The 16883-nt window shown below is 40.2% G+C and overlaps 1 protein-coding gene across 1 annotated transcript in view; it reads left to right on the top strand.

Annotated features, from left to right (window-relative positions):
- Positions 1 to 16327, top strand: part of ZW10 (zw10 kinetochore protein) — a 35011-nt gene extending 18684 nt beyond the window's left edge. Inside the window, exons 8-16 of the mRNA XM_042906273.1 lie at positions 2424 to 2587; positions 3162 to 3344; positions 7581 to 7819; positions 9806 to 9877; positions 10462 to 10631; positions 11481 to 11611; positions 12314 to 12445; positions 13245 to 13447; positions 15723 to 16327. Coding sequence (XP_042762207.1) covers positions 2424 to 2587; positions 3162 to 3344; positions 7581 to 7819; positions 9806 to 9877; positions 10462 to 10631; positions 11481 to 11611; positions 12314 to 12445; positions 13245 to 13447; positions 15723 to 15843 — 1415 coding nt within the window. The 3' untranslated portion in view covers positions 15844 to 16327. The remainder of the gene's footprint in view (positions 1 to 2423; positions 2588 to 3161; positions 3345 to 7580; positions 7820 to 9805; positions 9878 to 10461; positions 10632 to 11480; positions 11612 to 12313; positions 12446 to 13244; positions 13448 to 15722) is intronic.
- Positions 16328 to 16883: the final 556 nt, after the last annotated feature.

The following is a 16883-nucleotide window of genomic DNA, read 5'->3' as shown; positions in this document are numbered from 1 at the left end:
TGTTGGTCACTTGGGTGTGGAGAGAGAAGCTTGTGGATATGGAGAGGGAAGATTTGGCTTTTTCTTTATAAACCTTGGTGGTTTGGGGCTTGTCATAATAAGCAAGTTTTGCTTTTGCCGTGATGATTTTCTAGAAAATGTCAACTACAGATTTCTACCAAGGAGCAGAAGCTCTGAACATACAAATAACTATAGAAGAAATTTGAAAGATTGTTAAAGACTTGCCACTAAAAAGGCTACCATCAGGCACAGAAAGTTTATGGCTAAAAATTCTGTGGATTCTTCAAATTATAGATAATGCCTGTTAATCAAGCCCTTTTGGTCAATAGAAAAAGATGATTATGTCCTACTTAATTTTTTAAAAGCCAGCATAAACGTAATACGAAAATGTACATTTGGTGATAGTTTACACGTAGAGAAAACACTATAAAATGATTTTACTTTTGGCTTATAAATGCAAACATTTACAAAATATAGTAAGTTAAAGCCAACATTACTGTTAAAAAGGACACATTGTTTATTCTAGGAGTGCAAAGGTAGTTTAGCATAAGAAACCTATCAACCAGTTTATTATATCAGCATATTAAAAGGGATTATATCATTAGATATGGAAAACATTATGACAAAATTCAGTACCCTTTCCTAATAAAAAACTAAGTAAAATAAGAATAGAGTACTTTTTAATAGTGTGGCGAAATATTTATGATATTTGCTGAAAATGTCTCTTGTCTGTTTTATTATCTTCAAAAAAAAGCAGGTTCGTTTGTTTTGCTTTGTGTTAGTGAATTGCAGTTACCATTTATTGTGAAATTTGTGACGTATTTTCTCCAGTCTCTCTTTGTTTTCCCTTTACTGTTCCAATGATTCTATTGGCTTTTGCATCTTCACTTAATCCTGCATCGGTAGTATACCTTGTCCATAGTTATCTCCTTTAAACTTAGAGAAATAATTATGTCATAATTAAAATAGTTATTTTGACTTAATTGCCTTTTACAATTTATATAGGTATCATTGCAACTTGTGCTGTATGCATAAATATTCAGATAAACATTACGGTGTCACATTGGTGCATAGTCAACAAATAATTGGAATGGAATGAATCTGTTTACACCAAGTGGATTGGTCATGTGTGTGTGCGGTGCTGGAGGGGATCCGTGTGCCCGCCACAGACACAGCAAGTGTGACAATAGCTGACGCGGTGCAATGGTTAAAGTGAAATGAAGTCTTAGCAAAACAACAAAGTTGTGTTTAATGGAAAACTACACTTTTTTTTTTAACTTTAAAATTTTTGTTCAAACAATGTTCAGAGGTCCCATGTCCCCTTCCACCATCTTCCCTGGTGTTAACATCTTGTATACCTGTAGTACAATATCAAAACCAGCAAATTGACTGTGGTCCGATTCACAGAGCTGACTCACATTTCACCGGTTTTCACCTGTAGTCATTTGTATGTGTGTATAGTTCTGTGCAGTCTTATCACGTGTGGATCCACGTAGCCACCCCCACAATCAAGATACGGCACTCTGCTTTTGCCACAGGCTGCTCTGGGCGACCCCTTTATAATGACACACCCTTGCTTCCATTTTTAAGCTGAAATTGAAATCAATTAAAAAAAAAATTATTTCCTCAGTCACACCACCATTCAAGTGCTCAGCAGCAAAGTGTGGCTGGTGGCTATCATATTGGGCAGTACAGGCCTAGACTTTAGACATTGTAAGGTTCTCAAGGCTCTAAGATAATATGCTCACTTTCTTTTAAGGTTCTTATCCCCTAAGGTCTTCCTTGGTGAATCAGAACTAGGTTAAAAATAGCTGGTCTCTTTTCTGGTTCCTCTTCTCTCTACATTGGTTCCTGATTCTTCACTATTATTTAATTAATTAATAGTTTATTTTAAATACAACCCCATTAAAACCCCCACGATACACTTCAGAGAGGTATTGAGGTATTCTGTTTGCTAGGCTAGATATTACGCTGTAATGTAAGGCATTTGCTGATATTTTACTTAGGACAAACACGCAGATCCTAGGCAGAGATGACAGAGGATGTTTATTCATTATTAAGGGCCTGGGATTTTATTCTAAATGAGTTTCAACTTTGATACGCAGAACTTCTGAGTGCTTGTCATGTAATCAGATCAGTAGATTAGCAGTAGATGGTTACTGTATAATGTAGATGGCTGAATACTTTACTGTTGTGGAGTACAGGCAGTAATACAGTGCAGACTGTCCAGTTGAGCAGTGGAAGTAAAGTAATAATTGTATGCCATGCTGTGTCCCACGTAGGCAGTTGAGATGGCTGTAGGATTATCTGTGCTGTTTTCTTCCCCCTCATCCTAAAATGAAAGAATTCTAGAAAACGAGGGAACTTGAGAATAATCTGGACTGTGAGTGGCTTCTTGTTTAAAACTTTTTCTTATGATGCAGATTTACCTCTTGATACTGATCTAGAAAATGAAAAACCATCTGAGATCATATTGGCTGAGCTGCTCGGTGACATGATCTGGGAAGACTTGTCTGAGTGCCTCATTAAAAACTGTTTGGTTTATTCTATCCCAACTAATAGCAGCAAGTTACAGCAGTACGAGGAGGTAAGTACAGAGACGTCACACAAGGTTTTCAGAGACTGTAGGTGCCTGTCGGTGTCTTTCGTAATTCCTTAGAGACTTTTTGCTCTTCAGAGACATCTTTAAGGAAATTATAATACGAGGTGGAAGCAGCTTTTCTTGTTACTTCATTTCTCTCCGGGCTTTCTACCTTTCGACTGGGAAGTGGGTTTTCTTTTTAGGTATATTTTCTTAGTGAGATACTTTTGAAAAACAATTGTTCTTTTATACTTGGATCAGCTCTAGTAGCTCTTATGTGACACTGTACCTTTTTGCTTCTTTTTAGTGTTTCTGTGAACACTAAAATAAGTGTATTTGTTTTAGAGATCTTTGCTCTTTTACTAAGTAGAGTAAGAAATTTATATTGAAGGTACTATTCTTAGTGAATTTAAGGCTGGAAAAATATATGATATATGTATACCTGCTAAGTGCTGGTCTGCTCTAAAACTTAAATGACCAGCCTGTCCTTGTTACTTTTTGTACATTGGATTTGAAATTTTAATATTGGAATGGAATATGTGTATATAATTCTTTTTTCCCCCATGTCTCTCTTTCTCAGATCATACAGTCCACTGAAGAATTTGAAAATGCCCTAAAGGAGATGAGGTTTTTGAAAGGAGATACTACTGATTTGCTGAAATATGCCCGTAACATCAATTCTCATTTTGCTAACAAGAAATGTCAGGATGTGATCGTGGCAGCTAGAAATCTAATGACCTCTGAAATTCACAACACTGTGAAGGTACTGGGGCTATCTTGTATTACATTGTATTTAGGAAGCCGCTCATTTTTGAGAGAAATTTGGCAGAGTGGAACAGAGCACGACAGTTGCTGAGCTCCCTGGGAGAAGTTACTCATCTTCTGACATTAGTTCTCATCTTTCAAGTGGTCCTGCTCTCTGCCCCTCTCATGGAATGCTGTGAGGCCCAAATAAGTAGTGCACCCGAAAGCATTGTATACATGGAAAAGCCCGTGTAGATTAATTACCTTTGTTGAAATTAGACAGTATATCAACCCATGTAGATTTTTCTTAACTTTATTACTTGAGATTTTAGTACACAATTTTGTGACACATGTAATTGGGCTTCATTATGTCCAGAGATTATACCCTGTTGTGAACATGTTGACTTCATCTGTGAGGCTACCAGCGGCCCTAGTTTTGAAGTCAAGATAATAAAACAAACAAGAAAGAATCTTTTTAGGGCATCGACAATTATCCGCAGTCAGTGGACTCTTTAATTTGCATAAAGGGGTAATTTACCCCTTTGACCTTAGATAATTTTGTGTATTTTCTTTTCTGTTTTTTTTTTTTCATATTTTACACATATAAAATAATATTTGGTAATTGGAAGGTATTACTTAGATTAAAGTAAAACGTAAATGAAAGTAGTCCCTTGATGGAAAATTCCTCAGCCAGTTTTCTCCTGTCACAGTGGTAGGGATTAGGCTCTCCCTCCCTCTGTTTCTCCTTTTACCATCCTCCCTTTTCCTTGGGGGTAGTCCACTCAGTGTGTCCACTGAGAAAAACAGTTAATTAGCCATTAGAGGTGCACAGATTTTAACACAGTTTGAGGTATTTTGGATTGTTAAGGAGCTGCAATTCACTCGGTCCCAGGAACTGTGCTGTGGGGTCTTATTTACTTTTTTACATAAATATCACTTGATTATGTAACTCCTGCCCCAAACCAAGTGGCTTCCCATCTCCTATAGAATGAGACCCTATAGTCTCACAGCCGCCTCCAAGATCATGCAGGGTTTGCCCTGACATTGCCTTCTCTCCCCGTCTCCTTGTGGCAGAGCCTTTGAATCTCTTGTTCCCTCTGCTGGGGACATTTTTTAAATCTTTTTTTTTTTTTTTTTTTAATGTTTATTTTTGAGAGAAATAGAGAGAGAAGGAGACAGAAGCAGGCTCTAGGCTCTGAGCTGTCAGCACAGAGCCTGACGCGGGGCTCGAACTCATGGACTGCGAGATCACGACCTGAGCTTAACCGACTTACGATCACTTAACCGACTGAGCCACCCAGATACCCCTGGGAACATTTTTACCATAGATACCTACATGACTTGTTGTGTTTCCTGGCAAGTCTTATTAAAATTGTAACTTCCTCCTATTCCTTCACCCTTTCCTTCTTTATTTTTCTTCGTATTATTATCAACAAACATTCCGTATGAATTATTTATTTTTTTTCTCTCTAAAAAATTAGCTCCATGTGGACTTTTTTTTCCCCTCCCCCCTCTTCTGACTACTGCTGTATCTCCAACATCAAGAAGATACCCGCACATGGTACTGTGTACTTAGTGCTCAGTAAATATTTGGCAAATGCGTTAATATGTGTCCCACTTTCCTGTCTCCTAACTCCTTGATGTAAATAGGATTGTCAGTGGATTGCTCTGTGACTCCAGGCTAAATCTTTTAACCTTGTTGGACCTCATTTTCCTCTTCTGTCATGTGACAGAATTGAACCAGCTGATCTCTGAGCTCCCTACTCAGCTCGTTCTGACATCCTGTAAGACTGCATTATCTTCAGGGCGCCTGGGTGGCTTAGTTGGTTAAGCAGCCAACTTCGGCTCAGGTATCTCACGGTTTGTGAGCTTGAGCCCCGCATCGGTCTCTCTACTGACAGCTCAGAGCCTGGAGCCTGCTTCGGATTCTGTGCCTCCTTCTCTCTCTCTGCCCCTCCCCACTCATACTCTGAATCTCTCTCTCTCTCAAAAATAAATAAACATTTAAAAAATTTTAAAAAGACTGCATTATCTTCAGGAACTCAAATCCTAGTGGTGGCTTCCTCTAGGTCAGGGTTTCTCAGTAGTGGCACTGTTGACATTTGGGACCAGGTCATTCTTTGCTGTGGGGGGCTCTTTTGTAGGATGCTTAGTAGTAGCCTCTGCCCACTAGATGCCTGTCTTCCCGTTGTGACTCGAAAAATGTCTCCAGACATTGCCGGATGTTCCCCCGAGGGCAAAATTGTCCCTACCTGTGAACCACTGGTCTAGACTCTATCCTGGTTCTTTCCCTGGGCATCTAGGCCGTGGGATTAGATCTTCTAAACTGCCCAACTTTAAAAAGATCCTCTTTCTTTTTCTAAAAACCATTTTCAGCTTAATTGCCTTTCATGGGCTTCATCTAAATTGTCTCTAGACAACTGCTTGTGTGTACCCACTATTTTCCCCAAAGATGCATTTTGTTGCTGACGTTGGTTCTGTTTGAACATTTTGACCTGACCGGTTACCAGATTAGATCTTCCATACTTCTGTCTGGGGTTCTCTCACTCTCCTCAAGAAGTCAACGTTTTTTTGAGTCCTGTGTATTTTGGGCCCATTATTTTTCAGACAAACATCAGCATTTTTAAATCATCTTTATATTTTTCTTCTACTTTCTGATCTTAGTCATAAATTTGACTGCGAGTTCCCTGACATTTGTATTCTCGTTTAAACTTCATTATCGCCCTCTGAGGTAGATAATATTATATACCGGTGTATAGATTAGGAGGGCACAATTGGTGTTTAAACGTTTGTATGAGACTCAGAGCTTTTCCTGTGAGCAGTGCGGTGTGGAAACCCAGTGTGTGTGGAGCAGGACCGCTGCTCTTGCCGTGGAACTTCATTATGTTTTGGCCCCTGTGGCATCTTTGGGAAGCAGGGTTTGAAGACCATTATTGTAGTATAATTCCTTCATTTTACAATGAGAAAATTGAGGTCCAGAGAGGTTAAATGGTTTTGTTAAAAGTTAGGGTAAAAAAATGTTACTGATGTTTCCAGACTAGCAGCCTAGTGCTCTTTCATTTAGTCTTGATGAGACTAGGAGTTTTCATTCTGTATAAATGTTGTTTTGTTTTGTTTACCGGAGGATATGCTAGCCTGAATCGGTTATTTCTTTGACTAAGCCAACACGTGTTCTTGGTGGAAATAATTTAAGACAACGGAACACAAAATTATACAGGTCTGCAATAATCTAAGAGTTTAGTCTGAGAAAGATGATTTTTTAAAAAAATATATTTATTTTTATTTTTGGGGGAGAGAGAGAGAGAGCAAGAGTGAGGGAGGGGCAAGAGAGAGGGGGACAGAGGATCCAAAGCAGGCTCTGTGCTGACAGCAGCGAGCCTGATGCGGAGCTCAAACTGATGAACTGCAAAATCATGACCTGAGCCGGGTCGGATACTTAACAGACTGAGCCACCCCGGTGCCTCTGAGAAAGATGACTTAAAAAAATTTTTTTTAAATATTTTTTCTTATTTTTGTGACAGAGAGAGACAGAGCATGAGCAGGGGAGGGGCAGAGAGAAAGAGAGATAGAATCCGAAGCAAGCTGCAGGCTCTGAGCTATCAGCACAGAGCTGAATGTGGGGCCCGAACTCATGGACTGTGAGATCACAGCCTGAGCCAAAGTCAGATGCCCAACAGACTGAGCTACCCAGGTGCCCCTGAGAAAGATGATTTTTTAAGGTCCTTTCATTTACCTGAAATCTTGGGCCAGTTTCAGAGCTTTGCTCTTTCCACCAAGATTAAGAATACACAGAAGAAATGGAAGAATTGCACAGGAAAGGAGATTCTTTATTTCTTATGACATGCTCTCACCCAAGATTGAGTAGTCATTAAAATACTGCTGTATTTCCTCAAATCCTTTGATTACTGTAGAGCCACAGCTTTATTATTATTATTTTTAAAAATGTTTATTTATTGATTTTGAGAGAGAGAGAGAGTGCACAAACGGGAGGGGCAGAGAGAGAAGGAGAGAGATCATCCCAAGCAGGCTCTGCACTGTCAGCATAGAGCCTGATGCGGGGATTGATCCCACAAACCTTGAGATCATGACCTGAGCGGAAACCAACATTGGATGCTTAACCGACTGAGCCACCCGGGAGCCCCTGTAGAGCTACAACTCTATCATCGTGCAAGCAACCACGTTGCCCTTCTCTGATGCTTTCGTTTGAATTGTTCTGAGGACAGTGCTTTTTCTGTGTTTTATGTTTCAATCTTAGATTACTGCTGATTCTAAGATAAGTGTGCCAGACTTACCCAGTCCTCAGAAGGATGACAAGTCAGCAGTACAGAAAATGTCCACAACTCAGTACAACGAGGTGGTGAATTTAGAGCCTGAAAATACACTGGACCAACATTCCTTTTCTTTGCCCACGTGCCGCATCAGTGAGTCTGTGAAGCAGTTAATGGAACTCGCCTATCAGACTTTACTAGAGGCCACAACCAGCAGTGATCAGTGGTAAGAGTTCTGAAAATGGCAGTGACTTGGTTAAATGCGTATCTAAACTAGACGTTTATTAAGAAAATTATCTTTGGGTTTTCCTATCCCATTAGCGTTTTTTTTTTCCTGGAAAAACAGTGTAACACAGAGACCTATATCGATAATTAACTTTTATTTGTAATGACGCATGCTTCTTATAGCATATCTAGGAAATGGAAGCGTGTGCATGGATGGACGAATGGAGTTTCTTTGGCATTAAAGTTGTTAATCACTTTTTTACAAAAAACTCTTTAACTTCTGTTTAATTTGTTACTTTTTATTTGAGTTGAATGATGTTACGTGAGGAAGCACTTGCAGGGAACTTCGAATACTATCTGAAAAATCATCAATACTCAAACGTCTGTTATTACCGACGGTGGTGGTAGCAGTGGTAGTTATGCCGTCTGCTCCAGCCTGCCCTGGCCTTTTAGCTGAACATTCGTTTTGCCTTTTGTGAAATCCAGGCCCTAATTATAATTAATTTACACTTTAAATGTTTGTTTTTAGCGCAGTAGTAGTTTGTTGGAAGGCCAAGGTAGAAGGAAAAGCATGGAATGTTCGAAGATCTCATTTTACCCTTTGTAGGTGATTTCTCTTAACCTACACCATATTCGGGGTGCCTCACCCTCGAGTCCGCATCTCATACCGAACTCTTTCTGCTCCGCGAGCTCCTCTCTTACTAAATGGAGAAGGACGCGGCATGCTGGAGCCCGAGCTGCGGAGCAGACTGGCAGAAGCCTCCTAGTTTGTCTGTGGGTAGCGGCGCCTTATCTCCTCCTCACGGGAGAGAACAGTCCTGGTTAGGGCCTGCCTCAGCCACACCATATCTCAGGTGGGCTTCCAGAGTTTTCCTTCTTATCTCCACGTGCAAACAGACCCTTTGATTTTATTCTGCTCTAGAAAGAACATGTTGACTAAGATATTTCCATGACTTCAATGAATTGTGATGTTCACAGGTCCATCTGGTTCTAAATATAAGTAGGAAGAAAAATACAAACGAAAAGTACATACTCTTTTGGCAAAATGAATTTTGGAGTAACTATTTTGTCACATGGCTGTCACATGAATGAAATATACTAAACAGAAGTTAGAGCTGCAAGGCAGTGTTTCCTAAGTTTTTTGATAATACAGAACACTATAAACAATGAGTGTCTGTGTACTCACTGCTTCCTCTAAAAGAAATGGTTTTAAACAGGACATACAGAAACACAACTCCATTACAACTCACTTCCCCATTACCAGACCTTGAATAGCAACACGTGGGGCAAAAATGAAATGACATAACTTCATCAGGTCATTGTAGTAATCGAGTAGTAACCGTGTTTTGGGGTGTAGGAACCATGACTTGTTTTTCTAAATATTTGTGGAATTCCTTTGTATTCAAGGTACATAGTTTAAGATATTCTTATGTGGAAGTAAGCCGTCCAGACTTTATATTTGCTCAAGTGCATTTTAATAATAATCTTTAGGTATTCTAAGGCCAGATTTAAAGGGCAAAAAAAATTTGAGGTTGGATTCTGTCCTAGAAATGTTGATTCATCTCCTTGCATTGGAGTAAGAAGGAGAAAAGGTGAAAGCTGACAGTCAGACTGATTCTAAGAGAACAAGTGAATGCCTTTATGGACACCTTGCCCTTTGCAGAGTGCGTCCGTGAGTAGGTGACATTTGCTTGAGGCTTAGCTCCATTTGTTACTGAAGGGATGGTCTGGGTACCGGCAGATTGATAATGGGAAAGAGGCTTTGGGTTAATGCTGTTCTTCTTGAAATTATTAGCAGATCAAGGTTTTTACAACTGCAATCTAGTTAGTAAACACTGGTTGAGAATATATTTGCATCTAGATTAATGGTGTGTTCAACAGTGACCAAGGCAGGTGTTTAGGTGATGACTAATGTGCACTTGACCTGAATTTTCTTTTCTCATTGCCACTATCCTTATGCATTTCTGTTGGAACTGTTTTTTATTAGTGCTGTTCAGCTTTTCTACTCAGTGAGGAATATCTTCCATTTGTTCCATGATGTCGTGCCAACATATCACAAGTAAGTGCCCCCGTAAGTTGGACTAAAACCAGTCATTTTATATTTCCACCAAAAATATTTTGGTTACTAAAATTCACAATTAAATGCAGTAAGCCATTTAAAAAAAAATGTTTAAAGAATATTGGTCATTTGTTAATAAAAGTCTAAACATCTATATATTTAAAAATTTCCCAGGTGACTCTAAACTGTAGCCAATTTGAAAACTAGAGCATTAGAAAAGAGTTTAGTGCTTCATTACATAGATGAAAAAGGAATTTGGAGGAAGGGCAGGTGAGTCCTTCAAGGGAATTATTATATACATGTGTGCTAGGTTTACATCCAGAGTCGACACAGGTCAACACTGGATTCCCTGGCTCGCTCTTTTTTGTTACTCCCTGGGATAGTCTTACTGGATCAGGCTGCACTCAGGCGGGACGCTGTCACTCTGAACAGAGTCAGGGTGATGAGGCCGCATCTTGTTATGCAGTTGTACAGGAGACAGTTATTAAAGCCTAGAAGTACCTTAAAAGAGAAGTAACATTTCCTCCACCTCGATCCCAGTAACTTGTGATTTCTTTCTTTTTCTACCCCTCCTCCTGGCATAGGGAGAACCTTCAAAAACTGCCCCAGTTGGCCGCCATTCACCACAACAACTGTATGTACATTGCTCACCACCTGCTGACCCTCGGACATCAGTTCAGACTGCGTCTCGCCCCCATTCTTTGTGATGGCACTACCACTTTCGTGGATCTGGTCCCTGGCTTCAGGAGGCTTGGTAACGGAATCCTTAACTTCAGGAAATCGTATTGATTATGCAGTCCCTCGGCCTAGTATCTTTGTAATTCATGAACAAGGCAGCTAGAAATTAGGTGGTGGTCCTGAGCTGTATTGGAAAGTGGGAGAGCATTTCGTTAGCAGTTGTTCCCCGTCACTTAATTTGCTAAAGTGAATGCAGTCTTTGTGGAAGTGTTACTTTTCCATGACATGACTTCATGGTACGTCAGAGTTCCAAACTGCATTGCTGGTGTGCGGTGAATTTGCCAAATCAGAGTCATGTCAGTAGAGTGACACATAATAAGATTTGTATTGTGATAATTCTGTTAGCATTGTCGGTAAGAGCTTACTAACGTAAGTGCCTGTTCTTTTGCAAAACCTCAAGATAGCTCCCCGCTCTTCCACCTAGCTTTACTTGGGGTTATTAAAAATGAAAAGAAATGAAATGTGGAAGAAGTCAATATGTTTACCATAATGACAGCCTAAGAAAAGCAGAGGACCCATATGATTCACTTAGTTTTTTACTTCCTGACTTTCCCCTTAGGTGGTGTTGATGTAGTCAAAAAATAAGTAGCTGCTGCTCTTGAGTAAGTGACGTTTCTTATCTGACCCTGGACAGACTATGGGGAAAGACATTATCCTGAGATTGGGTTTGCCGGGACTGGCTGATGTATTAGAAGCTATCATTTCTGGTGACCTCACAGCAGCTTTATGATGTTATCTTGCAAGCAGTTGTTTTCAAATGAGCAGGCTGATGCGTGATTCATGCTTGCCTCTCTCCTTCCACCCTGGCTTTGTACTGTGTAACTGGACAACAGTGGCAATTCTCTATTCTGTTTTTCCACCCCAGGGACAGAGTGTTTCCTGGCCCAGATGCGGGCACAGAAAGGAGAACTTCTGGAAAGATTATCTAGTGCTAGAAACTTTTCCAACATGGACGACGAAGAGAATTACTCTGCAGCAAGTAAAGCAGTCCGGCAGGTGGGCAGCTGCTCCTGGCGCTGTGATTTGTACTCCTTTTGTACATGAGCCCCCCCCATCCTTGCTCCCCCACAACCAAAGAACATGTAGCAGTTAGCTCTATTAATCCCCACGCCCCCCCCAGTGGAAAATATGGATACCTTCAACAGGAATGTTTACAGACTTGCCCTTTCCTTGCCCCACCAAGCCAGCAGCAGGCTATCTTTCCATCCACCCAGTAAGGTGACTAGTTATTAATAAGTCTGTCATGGCAAGGTTTTGACCCGTGAACTTGAGTTTGGGAAATTTGAAACATTAGCTTTTACCTCAGTGCCCCTCTCTCCTACATGATTTATCCTTTTTTTTTAAATGAGCAAATGGTTTTTATGTATTTATTTTATTTATTGAAGTAAAAATGAACATGCAGTGTTATATCAGTTTCAGGTGTACAATATATTATAATTCCACAATTTTGTGCATTTCTCCGTGCTCCTGGTTTAGCTTCTCACAGTGGTTTTCCCATCCTCAGCTTAAGTTCTGCTTTTCATCGAGCAGGGATATCCACTAGGGTTTAATAGTCAAGAAGCTGATATTTGTGATCACTTTACCTCCGCTTCTCATAATGCCTCTTCTCCCAAACACACACAAATGATGCACGTGAATGTAGAAAATAGGAGTTGCGACAGTCTCTCTTTCGTGTCAACAGCTGTATCCTCCTGACAGGTTCTACACCAGCTGAAGAGACTTGGAATTGTGTGGCAGGATGTCCTGCCAGTGAATATATATTGTAAGGCTATGGGGACTTTACTCAATACAGCAGTTTCTGAGATCATTGGCAGAATCACTGCTCTCGAGGTAAGGACCGTTAGATGCCTCACCAGGCCTGGGATGGCAATTCCTGTCTCCGATTATTGCTCTTCTAAGCAAATGATGTTGGTATCTCATTTTCAGTCAACATAGATGGTAGAAGAAATTGTTCATGTTTCCTGTCTAACTCATTGTAGGGTTATTTTTTTTTTTAGTTTTGCCTTCATTCTGTTTTGCCGGTGACTAGCTAATGTCGCTCCTTTACGTGTACCTAAGAGTAGGACGATCCTGCTTCTCCATGTAGCATCTGTGTAGATTATGAACGAAGAGGCCGGAAACTGGGTAGCCCTTAGATGTATTGTAAAGTATGAAGTTATGTATTTATTTAATTTGCAAGTGAGCTCAGTAACTTACTAAAGAGAAACGCAGCCTTCCGCAGGAGCCCCTTTTCCAGCGCACTGTGGTAGTAGAGATTATATACGTGAGTTTACAGGCAAGGGGCCCAGGCTCTGCCAGCTGATGTCTCCAAAGCATTGATTGACTGAATCCTTGTTTATAAAAATATCCCCTGCTTTTCAGCAAGCGGTACAACATTCTTCTGGATAAATGGGCTCTTTCATGCAGGCACACTAAATTATTGACAATGTGTTGAAACATACTTTGTGTCATTCTAGCTTCAGGAGTATTGTCAGAGCTGATGAAATCTCATGTCTAATAAGGTGTGCTAAATTGCTTGGAAAACACCTTGCTGCAGCTGACCGCTTAAACAGCATGCACTAAAGATTTGCCCTTTCCTTACTACTAAGGTGGCCCAATTCTATTTTGTGTTCCCTCTGTGCAAAACCAGGACATCTCTACTGAAGATGGTGATAGATTGTATTCCTTATGCAAAACGGTGGTGGACGAGGGACCCCAAGTGTTTGCACCTCTCTCTGAAGAAAGCAAGAACAAGAAATACCAAGAAGAGGTTCCAGTCTATGTGCCCAAATGGATGCCATTCAAGGAATTGATGATGATGTTACAAGCCAGCCTGCAAGAAATTGGGGATCGGTAGGTATTACCCTTTTACAAAGGCATGTGTCTCTCCAAAGATAGCTACAGAGTGCGAGTGCCACTGAGAGCAGTGCTTTTCTCTGTTTCTTAACCAGTTGCTCAGGAAAGAGTTTCATGTTGAGTAACAGTAGTTGGAGCCTTGCCATGGTCTCTAATCGTGTGGCTCCCCATTACCACCTTCTCCTGTTTGATAACATAAAGACTTCTTGTTTCATACTATTTTAGTCTTCAGCATGTTGTTTGGCATGCTGTACAGATGGTCTTTCATTTGTAAGAAGTACAACCTTCTGATACCTGGATGGGAAGTGTTGCCTGTTTTAACCCACAGTGGATACATTTTACGATTGGCTTTGATTCGCTAACAGAAATTGACTTTTATTTGTATGGAATATTCCACATCAACCACTGTTTGATGGACCAGCAGTTTTTCTGCAGGGAGTACAGTGGTTTTAGAGATTAAGCATCATACACATAGAGAGGATTCATCTTGTCTTAAATGTAGCAGATGATGTTTTTCCCACCCCCTGACACCAAACACCATTAGTTAACATTGCTGTGTGGGGTAACTGTATGCTTTATTGTATCATATTTAGTATGCAGAGGTCATTGATGCTGCACAAAAAAGGATAGACACAGGTTAGTTACACATTCATGGATGCTTTTATTATTGTCTTGGTAGATATTAATAATCAGAGTATGCATACCTTGCATAGGGAATCCCTGAATAGGCCTCAAGGTCTCTCCCCATCCTTATAGCTACTTGTCTGCCTGTTTTAGCCTGGTTCTTTAGTGTATTACAGGTGCCCTGTTGTATTAGACCAGTCACCCCAGATGTGTCTGAGTTTTTCTCAGCATATATTGTTCATTCTAAAACAAAGAAAGTGACATTTCCACCTGAAAAAAGTCACATCAAAATACTTCCAACCTCATTAATACAAGATTTAATGTATTTGTTATTTACAAGTCCTTAGTGGGTAATAAGATGTCTTTAGGTAAGACTCCAGAGGGCAGCAGATAAGAAAGTTTCTTTCTGCTGCCGCAGCCTAATAAGAATTCTTTGTGTTGAAAACAGTCACAATACTGGTGTATCTTCTTTTTTTTCTGCCTAGGAAGAATTTTTCTCCTAGAGGTTTCAGTAAACATGAGGATAGTAGTTAACTGGGAACATTTTTTACTGAAGAATGTACCTCCGATTGTGTAGTTTAAATGCTTTAAAATCATAAAACAAACATACAAAGGAATACAGTATGTGACGTATTTACACTTAAAAGAAAACAACTAAAATGTTCATGTACCTGTTACCTAATATAAGAAAAATATTACCGATCCTGCGAAGACTCCTGTGTTTCCCCTCTCCAAATGTTTGTCCCCGCAGGCAGCCACTGTCTCGAATTTTGTGTTCCTTCCTTATTTCCTTTGCTTTCCTTCATAGTTTTGCCGCTTTTGCATGTGTCTCTGAACAGTATAAAGTTTAGGCTTGCTCGTGTTTGAACTTTCTGTAAACGGAAGCGTCTGTAAGTTGCTTCTTTCGGTCAATATTGGGTTTTTTTGAAGCTGACTCATGACTGTGTACAGGGCTGCGTGCATGTTTGTCTTCAGAGCTGTAGCGTGTTCTGTTTTACAGATATCTCATTATTGAGTCCTGCCGCTTCATGGTTTCACCAGTATTTGGTATCGTCAGACTTCAGAAGTTTTGCTACTGTAGTTAGTGTGAAATGGTAGTTCATTGTCACTGTAACTTACATTTCCCTAAATTCTAATGATGTTGAGAATCTTTTTATGGATCATTTGTTTTTCTTTTGTTGTCGCAAATGACCTGTTCACATTTCGCCCTTTATTCTACGAGGTTGTTTGTGATTTCATTATTGACTCATGGGAGTTCACTGTGTATTTTTTACACCAATCCTTTGTTGGTTAAAATTTGTTGCCTGTGGCTCATTTTTTAAAATAGTCACAGATCCCCAGACTCCATGTAACCATGTGAGGATGTGGCCATAATTCTCAAGTTCAGACAGGACTTAGTATAGAATAATGGGGAAGAGTCTTACCTTCCTAACTTGGTCTCTTCATCTGACTGTGCTGATAGCAAAATGCAGCCAAGAAGCGGGAGTTAAAGAGATTGAGTGGAGGATCCAGAAAGAAGGGGAAGGATGCCAGCATTTGTTTTACTTCCATTTAAAACCAACTAGCATTTGGGATCCAGTAAGCAGTTTTAAAATCTTGCTTATCCAGAGACATAACAGGAAATAGAATTTTATCTTTTATTTTGCAGGTGGGCAGATGGAAAGGGGCCCCTGGCAGCTGCATTCTCTTCCACTGAAGTAAAAGCTTTAATCCGTGCCTTGTTCCAGAACACAGAAAGAAGAGCAGCTGCCCTTGCTAAGATTAAATAGCTGTATCTTCCCAAGAAAGCCGTGTTTTGAGTATTTGGATTCCTCTCTTGGCATAATGACTCCTTTAAAGACTTCTTGGAATCATCTGTTAGTTTTGGTGAACCAAGTATATCGTGGAAGTCTGATTTCACCTAAGAACGCCTTACCTCCTGGCTTGTATGAGGCTTTGTTGAAGAACTGGATGTTAAGATAAGCTGTCAAGTGAAGCACCTCAACTTGTTGGCTTCCTAGCCATCCTCCTTTGATAAGACGCTGTAGGGTAGCACTAATCCATGTTGCTTCTGGGCCTTCTGGGGACTGTGTCTGTTGTGAATGTAAGGCCTGGTCTTGGATCAGAGAATCCAGGGGATTCCATGAGTCAGGGTAAAGAACTCGTGAGCAAATGGTACGTATGTTTTGGGAGACGGGAACTGTGTTTGTCCTTGGAGGAATTAAGGAGACTTCCTTTAATAGTTCTTTCCAATAAATAATGCTTTTCAGAGTTCAGGATGAGTGTCTTTAATAACATGGTGAGCTTTGACAAAAGACACCAACAAGTTTTTTTGTCTTCCACACCATTCTTTTTATTGACATTTATGATCCTCACAGAGGACTCCCTGATGTATCATCTTCTTGCTTCTTTCTTGGAAGGCGTAGAAATCCTAGGACTTCCTTTCAGTATAAGTTTTTGACCCTTTCTGCTATTTCAACTGAATTCTGTTTTCTTGGTTGGATTTTTTTTTTCCCCACCTTCTTAAGCTCCACTGTTTCTGTACCCTACCAAATGACAGAGGTTTTCAATTGATAATGTTCCTTCGGCATGTATATATGCCCTGAGATCTAACTCTGGGCTCTGGAGCCCAGCCCTTTATTTGCTGGACATAGGTAATTCTTCAGTTCGGCTTCATCTGTTTCTAACTCTTTTCAGCCATCGGACGGAGGTATCGTATCAAAGTTATCCTCGGCCTCTGCAGTCCTTGCTATTCTTCATACTGAAATACTGTTTCCTCTTATGAAAAGAGGGTGAAGGGTGTGATTTTTAGGTGCTGCTGAAGCAGATG

Source organism: Panthera leo, chromosome D1, assembly GCF_018350215.1.
Source record: "Panthera leo isolate Ple1 chromosome D1, P.leo_Ple1_pat1.1, whole genome shotgun sequence".
Lineage (NCBI taxonomy): Eukaryota > Metazoa > Chordata > Mammalia > Carnivora > Felidae > Panthera > Panthera leo.
Note: the sequence above shows the minus strand (reverse complement) of the source record. Positions and strands in the feature narration are given on the sequence as shown.